The sequence below is a fragment of the Mya arenaria genome, chromosome 17 (assembly GCF_026914265.1).
Source record: "Mya arenaria isolate MELC-2E11 chromosome 17, ASM2691426v1".
Lineage (NCBI taxonomy): Eukaryota > Metazoa > Mollusca > Bivalvia > Myida > Myidae > Mya > Mya arenaria.
Genome location: NC_069138.1, coordinates 26,317,695 through 26,328,364, shown reverse-complemented (window position 1 = coordinate 26,328,364; position 10,670 = coordinate 26,317,695). Strand labels below are relative to the sequence as shown.

Sequence of the window (10,670 nt, the reverse complement as noted above, 5' to 3'; positions counted from 1 at the left end):
GCTTCGTCGCTGATTAGTACTGGTTACCACCAAGGAATGGTAATTAATTATCTTAGCATGTTCCAATCAAGAGACACCAGAGATGTCACCCTTTATTTGTCATATTAAAGATACATTTGCGTTGTCTCCTTTCTTTTAGAAGCAATTCCAGCTGGACTTAACTTGCAAATTTGATAATTGATATTCCCTGCCTACGGATTCATTGTCTAAGAACCAAATATTTCAAGACTCCAATTTGAGTTTCATTAAACAAAGGGCAGTAAATATTGTGTTACTAACCTGATACATACGAATATAGTAACATAGTAACCACAACAATGGAAACAATATAGATCTAGATGTTAAGTTAAAAAGAGCACACAAAACCCTATACCGAACGCACAGTCCCAGATATGCACGACAGAAGATGAATGTCACCCAAAGTATTGTACAATATATAAAAAAAACTTGTTGTGCCCCCGTTACCGCTATGGAATTGAAGTCCAACATCTCACAAATACAATCCTCCAGAAATTAGAAAATGTCCAAAGGCAGAAAATGAAAAGAGTTCCTGAACGAAATCAACCGAAGCTGTTTATGCTCTTTTGGTATGCAAACCTGCAGACATGACCATGGGTTGAAATTGCATGACAAGTTTTCTTAGACTCCATTGAATTATACGCTGGCGATGGCTAATCCAAACGACAATTAATTCTCACCAAACTGTTTATAATGTTAATGCGACTTTCCATCTCCTGAAGACCTCCAAGATGATTTACCCATAAGCAAGTGGAAAACAGTGTTCAAAGCAGCAGCAGACTCATATTGGATTGGGAAGATGACATATCAACTAAATTCACAACACTACTACTTCAAATTTAGAACTCAGAAGGATCCATCAGATTTTACCCAGAATGCAGCATTACCAGCATCTATGTAACGGAGAAAATGAAACCAGATGGTATCTTCTAACCAAGTGTGCAACTAAAAAGCATATCAGGACAAAAATATTGAGCAAATTGCATCTTACATGAAACATACGAATATGCATACATATGAACCTACATACACAAAAGAAAACTCATGAAATAATGACAATGTAACCTTATAACCAAAGTAAGCGTCGACTAAACACATCAGTCAAAATACTTGGTCTTAGCAGGAAACAGGAGGTCGGTATTGAGAGATAGCATGCCTTCTGTAGAAATATCACAAGACTTGATGTGGCAATAGTGATTACCCAAAATAAAAAGACATATTAAGTGCTCTGCTTAACTTGATCAATGATCATCATTATTGTTTGTTTAATAGTGAAATGTCTTGACAGAAATACGTTCACAAACCATTAATTTCATAGCCGAAAATGATAACTTTATGGACTAGAGGAGCTGTAAGTATTAGGAAAACAGAAATACACAGATAAACAGTGAACCTCAGCAGAGGAGTGTTCAGCTCCAAAGTAATCAACACAAAGCCCTTATCTCTTAAACGAGTCAAGTCCTTTGAAACAAGATCAAGCTAAGCACACTGTTTTTGCTTTGGTCAAACACTAGATCAGTTCGAGAAATAAATGCTTTCATAAATTCAACAGTGTTTATCAAATCTTTATACACCTCGGTCAGAATAGTTGTCCCCATGGTATTAAAACCAGTGTAAATAAAGGTAATCTCTGGCAATTTGTGTTAAACTATGTTCCATGTAATCAGTATCACCATAATAATAATAATAATAATAATAATAATAATAATAATAATAATAATAATTAATTATAAAAGGTAACTCATAAACAAAAGCATCACATTCTACCCTAACATAACTCGCGTCTTATTTCCAATGTGACCGTCTGGAAAAAAACACTAGTTAACACAATAAGCAATACTTACCAATCATTAAACAAATAGAAAAAAGGAACACGCACAAACACACACGCAAAAAACACATGTACAAACACTCATTCCGGCACTCGCATGCACGCCTGCATACACATAAGAATACATACCGTATTCAATTATTTCATAACACGTGCAAAAATAGAAATTAATATTAGTAAATTATCATTTGTAGAATAGCAAAGGTTTGAAATTATGTTAGTGAAAATGAATGTACGTATTGCAAACTTAAAGAAGACTTCTTATTTATGCTTCCTTTTAACAGAAACTAAATGATATGCATGAGCTTGTCAACTTGTCATCACTTATGTGTTTGACCTTATTTAGCTATGATAGAGCATCAGTAAGTTTCTTCATGACTATATCCTTCTGATTATTGCCCTCGTACTCTGTCCACAGAGGCCAGACTATGTCCCTTATTCTCTCCCACAAACGTTTGTAGTATGGATTTCCCCACGCCCGGTTTGTCACCTCCTTCCACTCAATTCCAGGTTCCCAGTTTTGCCACCATAGGTTCACCCTCTCCAATTCAATCTTATCCAGCTCGTCCCGCCAGCGGCCCTTCTCTGACAGCTCAGCTGGAGACATCTGCAGGGCTTCATACGCTTTGGGGCATCTCAGTATCACTTGCGGACCTTCCGTTATCAGCTCGTGAAGCTTTTCAATCAATAGCTGTTGCTGTTCGGGGTTTATTTTGCCTGTCAGCAGGTTTCTTCCCGGGATCATGTAGTATCGGAGTTGGTTCGTTTTTATAGCGTCTTGCAGGTTCTTCATACAAGAGATCACATTTTCAAGCAAATACTTGTTCTTAAATCTTTTTGCTGGATTTGTTTCTATGTACCACATAATGATATTTTTCAATATGTATGATGATATTTCATCCGATATTGATTTCAACTGGGACTTCATAATCCACCTGAAAAAGATGTATATTTTGTATTGGCTATCATTCCAGCTGTCAGTTAGCCTTTTCTCACCGGTGTTGAAGCTGATCCTCCACTCAATGTCTTTATTTTCACTACTTTTACAGCCCACAGGGACCATTTGGGCGTCCAGTTTGGAAACTTCTTCTATCAGGTCAGGTGTTGGCCAGTTGTGATGTCTGCGTCTGTTGATCCACTCTGAAAGCAGCATTTGTTGACTGGTACAGGGGAGGGCATATACATTGTCTCCATTTGCATATTCACTACGCCAAGTCACGGCTGGTCCTGAAACTGTTTCCTTTGTGTTGTTACCCTTGAGGTGAGACAGCATGTACTTTTCGCTTGAAATAAAAGTCCTGCCCTTGTCATCGACAAACAGAGCCTGTTGAATATGAGAATTCTCAATGTTCCCAATGTGTTTCAATTCCAGTCTGAAGTATCCAGGATGGCAGCTTTCACTGTTCATTGTGAACTCATAGTGGTTTTTTTGAGATATGGAAACGTCTCCTTGTATCCTACACCGTGCATAATTGTATAGGTACACTCTATCAGTGTCACTCTCATATCGAACTGTGAATCCCTCACACTTACTGCCCGCAGTAATCTCTGTTATGTCTTTTACATGCATGTTGTTGTTTACTATACAATCCCTCTCTCTCCAAGCATCCCGCCTGTGACGGACCATGGATTGACTGTAGCCCAGATGGTCCAACACCTCACATGCACGCACTGAAAAAACTTCATCGCTGCTTCTCCCTCCCCTCCCCCCTGTAATGAAATGGTAGAACATTATTTATAAGTAAAGAGAATCCATATCACTTCATTTTTAGAAGAAGAAAGCTATTACCTTCCGCCTGTAACAAAATGGTTAACGATGGTTAAGATCTATAAAAGATTAGCAGTGGTTGCCGACGATGCAGCTGCTATTCAATAAAAAGATATCACGATACCAATTCAGGCAACATCCATTGTTCGATATGAAATGTATAAAACGTTAGCTATTTCAGTGGGTATTGCCTGAATCATGTACTTTGGGATCTGAACAAGGAATTCTGGGAGGTTAATTAGGGGTAATGTTTTATGTTGTAGCCAAATAATTGATTTTGGGCTCCAATCATTTAAATACGAAAGGGAAGAAGTACCGATGCATTGTCCAAGGGTGGTAAAAATACAGTGGATATACTTACATTGTGTCTCATCATGTCAAATGCCTTTTATTAATTAAACAAATGTTACATCTGAAACTTTAATAACCAGGAATTATACAGCGGTTAAATATGTTTCGGTTTACCTTGTTATTGCCTGACCAACCAATGCAAACATCCGATTATTTATTCTTAACACCAACTAAACAGGCACAAAGATGTTTAAATGGAAACCCCAATGCAGCTTTGTTCTTCGTTTCTTAAAGTAATGAACATCACAATGAAGCAACAGAAAAAACAATAAGACACTAGCAAAAGTTTGGTTCATTGTCGCATCAAGATGGTGCATATTTTTGACAGACACTTTATAATATTAGATTGAAACTTTCGGACTTTCAAATGTTCTGTACATTAGCTTGTAAATTGGCTTTTTTGTTAATTCGCAAACGTTTTGTAAGTGCACCATTTATGCCTGATTTTCTTATAAGATACAACTGTAATGTTTTGAGCGTTCAAAAGGTCAAGGTTGCATTTTTTATGAAGCGTGCTTGATTATAGGGCATAAATAAGTCTAAATTATAAAAAAAATCCATTCTTAGCGCATTCTTAAATATAAATTTCTGAAATCTACTGTATGAAATTGTAGATTTTTTTTATGAAATTTAGCTCATCCGACAAAAACGAAGAAGCATGAAAATGATTAAATGCCGAAACATCAACTGAGTTGTCTTTTCCGCATCAAGTATGTCCAAAAAAATGTACATACTTCGGATTCAAAATTTAACGCAAGAAAATACAAATTTCTAAATAAAAATAAATCGCGTGATATCGCCAAAATCATACACTTATACTGATTACTTATTGTGACTTTACCTTACTTAATAGTAACTTCGTTATCGAACAAGTACAATGAAATGCATAATTTGAGCAGCATTGGAGAAACTGTCAGTATTTCGGTTTTTCTTACTTGTCTTTACTTTCTCTTAGTTATGAGAAACATATTTGTATAGAAAAAAAAACGAAATTACACTACTGTTGATCATGTAGATTGTTGGATGTCATGGCGGATAACAACGGGCAACCGATTAGCCCCTCCTAATCTAGACGCTGATTGGTCAATCGTGTATCAACCGGCTAGTTTGACTGACAGGCCGCGTCATGTTAAATCGGGCCACGCTGATACTTTTAGCGTACTGCATTAACACATTTTTACTGGAAAGATAACTATTTAAACTAGGCATGAAGCGATAAACATCTTTTATAAATGCACCTTAACACCTGTTTCAACAGATAGATAATATATAGTCCTATATGATGGAAACAAAGAAACTATCTTATTAACCAAGCCAAAGGGCGATAACCAGAAACTTCAATCCCACATATACCAAACAAAGCATGTTTAAAAATATAAAGTCAACCCGCCTTCCTAAATTATTATTTGGTTTTCCATAATAAGATGTAACAAGCAGTGTAGAATGGTTAAATTTTATTCTATACCAATCGCTATTTTATGTGTAGTAAAGAGCAAAACAAACACAAAACGCAATAAACATAGTTATATATTTTGTCACTTCTTAAGCATGCATAGTTTGACAAGTTTTAACATCACGCTACATTATACATTAGCTCTCTTTTGAAAAACGTTTAAGTGTACATGCTTAAATGGCAATACGAGTAAGCCTTTGGGATAAAAAAACTATGTCTTACATAAAAAACAATCCCAGTTTTAATCACTAAAATGACTATAAATAAAATTAAAGGTTAGATCACTTAATGTAAAAAGTTAAATCACTAAAATTAAAAAAGGTTAAATCACTGCAATTTAAAGGTAAAATCATTAATTTTCAAAGGCTTAATCACTTAATGTAAAGGTGAATCACTTAAATTCGGATGTTAAATCACTAAAATTTAAAAGTTGAATTGCAAACTTTCACTTAACGGTAAAGATTAAATCACAAAAGCTTTAAAGATGCACTCTTACTCCCAAATAAGATGTATCACAGTTAATTAAATTGTTTTAACTTTAACGGTAAATTGGTTCTTAAGAAGAAAACCATGTTTCATTTGAAAGAAAGGTGCAGCAAACACTGTAGTTCTACCTTATAAGACGATAGTTGATCACTGTTAATATTTTAGGACCCACCAGTCATTTAATATTTCAGCGATTTCAGCTTTAAAATACATGGTTACAATCTAGTTATCAGGAATTAATATTTTCAATCAATGCATTATTTAGTAGGTAGTTAAAGGTTTAGCACTCAAAACTTATGTTTGTAATACATGTGTATGCATTGTTTTAAATACGAGTGTCACTTAAATGGTTATCTAGTGATCCCCATAGTAGTTGAACACACTATATCAGTTTTTTCTTGAGTCATTCTTACTCACAATGTCATTTAAGCGTATTGTTATGAATAAAATACACACACGCACGTTTTAAGGCCCAGTGCTATTGAAGATTTTTTTAAATAAAAACAGAAAAAGTGAGTATATAACTAAGATACAGTCTCAGGTAATGTCTGAAAAAACCCGATGTCCACACGATGCTTTTTATAAAAGAAATGTATGGGAAATACAAACGAAATCCCTAAATCGACCGCTAGCTCACTATATGCTAATGAGGTAAATACGTAGCGCTTTGCAAACAGTACTATACCTGAGCAGTTGCCGGATTAGATTGGAGAAATAACTTGAACAAGAGATGTCAAACATTATGCCCCCCCCCCCCCCGAGCGCCATGTTGTCAGGATTATATGGACAATTGAATGAAATATGCTTGGACCGAAATGACAGCTGAATTGGATGCCGTTGATGCAGTTTTAAGATTATGACCATTCAAAGTGTGAGGATAGAGTGTGTTATGACCATGACCTTTGACTCTATGACCTCAAAATCCATAGGAGTCATCAGATGGTCACCAAAAACCTGAATGTCAAGTTTGAGGGCCATGGGTGCATCCATTGTCAAGTTATCACACAGACTAGCTTTTTTTGTTCAAGGTCACTGTGACCTTGACCTTTGATCTGATGACTCCTAAGATCAATAGGGGTCATCTACTCGTCAGGCTCAGCCTCCATGTCAAGTTTGATGATCATAGGTCCAGGCATTGTTGAGATATCACTAGGAGAAGCTTTGCTAACTTTTTCGCATTAAAGGTAACCGTGACCTTGAACTCTTGCTCGAAAACCCCCAAACTCAAAACGGGGTCATTTACTAGTCAGGGCCAACCTTCATGTCAAGTTTGATGATCATAGGTCAATGAATTGTCAAGTTTGCCTCAAAAGTCACTGACGTTGACCTTTTGACCTGATGACCCCTAAAATCAATATGGGTCATCTACTGGTCAGGCCTAACCTCCAAGTCAAGTTTGAGGGCCATGGGTTCAGGTATTGTCGAATTATCACTCGGACAACATTTTATCACTCAATGTCACTGTGACCTTGACCTTTGGCCCGATGAACCCTTAAATCAATAGGGATCATCTACTGGTCAGGCCCAACCTCCAAGTCAGGTTTAAGGGCCATGGGTGGAGGCATTGTCGAGTTATCACTCGGACAACCCTTTATCATTTAAGGTCACTGTGACCTTGACCTTTGACCCGATGAGCCCTTAAATCAATAGGGGTCATATACTGGTTATGCCCAACTTGAAAGTCAAGTTTGAGGGCCATGGGTGCAGGCATTGTCGAGTTATAACTCAGACACCCTTTAACCAATCAAGGTCACTGTGACTTTGACATTTGGCCCGATGACCACCAAAAACAATAGGTGTCATCTACTGGTTAAGCCCAACTTCCATATCAAGTTTGATGACCATAGGTCGAGACATTGTTGAGTTATCACTTGGACAAGCTTTGAAATTATTTTATCATTAAAGGTCACTGTGACCTTGACCTTTGACCCGATGAGCCCTTAAATCAATAGGGGTCATCTACTGGTCAGGCCCAACCTTCATGTAAAGCTTGATGACCATACGTTCAGGAATTGTTGAGTTATCACTCGGACAAGCTTTGGTCTACCGACGGACCGACCGACCGACCGACCGACCGACATGTGCAAAGCAATATACCCTTCTTCTTCGAAGGGAGGCATAAAAATACTGAACATTTTCAAATAAAATTTCACATGGAGACAATTAAGCTTAAGTTTCTAAAAAAAATGGGGTGCAAGCATTTTCGAATGAAAATTCATCATTTATCACGTTGTTTAGTGAAAAATCGCAGATATAAGGTCTCAATACTAATCGTCTTATGTCATCCTTTTTAAAACAATATAGATTTCAAGTGAACTATTTTATGAAAATAGAGGTAACGTATGTTTATTATGTTTAAACAGATTTAAACCAAAACCTTCTTAATTATAAAATGGAAATCATTAATATATAAAGCATAGATTGTTTTGGCATGAAGAAAGTCACGTGATATGCAAATTTCATATGATGTTGTGCGTGCTAAATTTAGAATATACTTTTGGTTTTGTTTTATTTTGTAATTGCGATACAATATCATCCGGGGGGGGGGGGGGGAGTAAAATGTCAAAAAGGGTTGAGAAGTCATTTGGGTATACATACAAAATATGTTTACATTACTTAAACTAACTGGAACTTTAAACATAGGATCATATTTGTTTGCACTGTCGGAAGGCCAGTCGGTTGTCAGTCCGTCAGCATGGCTTTCAGGCGGTCGACTATGTGCTGTCCAAGCAATAACTGGGAAACAGTTTGTCGTAGGACCATCTGCAGTCCACACAATTACCCGAGGACGGGTTGATGCCACCAGTAGGTTGACATGGACCAGTCATTTACATTTTTTTTTTCTTTTTATCTTTTCGGGAAACCTTATTTTCGCACATTAATTAGAACACAGTTTGAAGTACAACTATGAACGCAACCAGTAGGATGACAGAGGTCAAGGTCGTAGTCAACTCAACTTCCGTATGCAGCATATTTGTCTTCAATTTACATGAAAATTAAAATATGTAAACTCAGAATGCAGAGCGTAATCCTTTGATGCAAATTAAGCACCTGTTAAAACTGATATCAATGTCCACCAACCCGCTCTCGAATCCATTGTTTCCGACTACAAACACAAATACTGTCCATTAAAAATAGAACAATACATCTATCTTACTTTTATCAAGTAAAATTAATCCATTTACATTTTCAAGAATTATGGTAAAAACAACTTACGTATTGAAAACCAATTTCCCATTCAGTTATTTCACCAAAATGTGTGTATTTTGTAGAGCTTATAATGGTCTAACCGCACTTACAAAACTTCCATCAAGTAGGTGTTTATATAAATAGCAAGGTTATGACTAGAACGATGTAGCTTATCGGATTACTCTATATAAATAACGGACCTATACAGTGAATGGAGTCAATGATGTATGGCCATAAGATTGCCTTTAGTTATTATTGAATACCACCCCTGATCGTTGTATTCTCCGTTGGAAATCCCCATCGAAAGTGCATGTTTGTGTAACAGCTGTTAATATTGACATAAAATTAATGATCATTACACTAAAATAGTGTTTGGAGTAAGATAATATAACATATATAATTTTTAACCTTGAACATATATTGAAGCAGATTGAATGATAAAATATAAAACACTTTTTTAGTTTTTGTTTGGTTTTTGTTTTACAACATACATATTATGAACATATTGAGTTTTATGATGTTATAAGTTATTGGGGATATAGGTAAAATAGGCCAGTTTGGATTTGTCTCTTTCTCAGTTTGCGAATGTTTTTGCTTTACTTGTGCATTTAACGTGACACTCATATTTAAAATCAATACATACACATGTACTAGTATAACAAACCTGTATTTTCATTGATAAATCTTTAACGTCTTACTAAATAATACATTTATGGAACATATTAATTACTGATAACAAGATTGTTACCGTGTAATTAATTTTGTTTTGGATTAAAATGAATTGAAATGTAGTGGTGTAAACGATGTTTAAATGCCAAACCGAAAAGCAAAGAGGAACAGGGCGAAATCATCGCCAAATGAAAATCACCTCCGGACGCCTAGTAAGAGGCGGGAAAAGGATAATAGTAGCGGTCAGTGTTTTGACTTTGGTACAATGAACAATCAAATGTATGGAAGCAACCCCCAGTTCTCACCGGGTCCTTTTACCCAAGCAATGAACATGAATAGTGGACAATACACATGTTGGGCCCCAGGGGCTCAAGGGGGCACGCCTATGACCCCAATAACACCTGTTCAGACTTCTCCAGGTGCACAGGTAAACAACGACATGTTTACACGGATTATGAATCGGTTTGATAGTATGGATAAGAAACTGGTGCAGCTTGACTATATTCAATCATCGATTAACAATCTTACGGTAAAAGTTCAGTCAATGGAGTCACGGATCAGCGAAATAGAGTCAAAGGTCAAAGACATAGAACAGAGTCGCCAGTTTGATAGTTCCTCAATCGAGAAGATTGATCGACAACAAAAAGAACTTGATTCTCTCATACAGAAAATGAAGTCGGTCGAGAGCCAGCAGACTAAGGAAAAACAAGAATTCAAGGATGAAATCCAAGATCTACGTTGCCGCAGTATGAGGGACAATTTAATGTTTTATAACATTCCGGAGGACGCTGAGGAAAATTGCGAACGTAAAGTTCTGTCATTTATTGACGAAAAACTCAAGATCCCTAACGCTGCGGAGATTGGGCTGCACCGTGCACACAGGGTGGGTGCTCGCAAGGACGGCA

At 36.6% G+C, this 10,670-nt stretch overlaps 1 protein-coding gene across 1 annotated transcript; it reads right to left on the bottom strand.

Annotated features, from left to right (window-relative positions):
* On the bottom strand, window positions 1–9,266 carry LOC128224063 (uncharacterized). Its single transcript, XM_052933699.1, has 2 exons — window positions 9,124–9,266; window positions 1–3,559 (listed from the first exon to the last, which is right to left on the bottom strand). Exons 1-2 carry the CDS (start codon window positions 9,143–9,145, stop codon window positions 2,196–2,198), a joined length of 1,386 nt encoding a protein of 461 aa, XP_052789659.1. The 5' UTR covers window positions 9,146–9,266; the 3' UTR covers window positions 1–2,195.
* Between the last annotated feature and the right edge of the window lie 1,404 nt (window positions 9,267–10,670).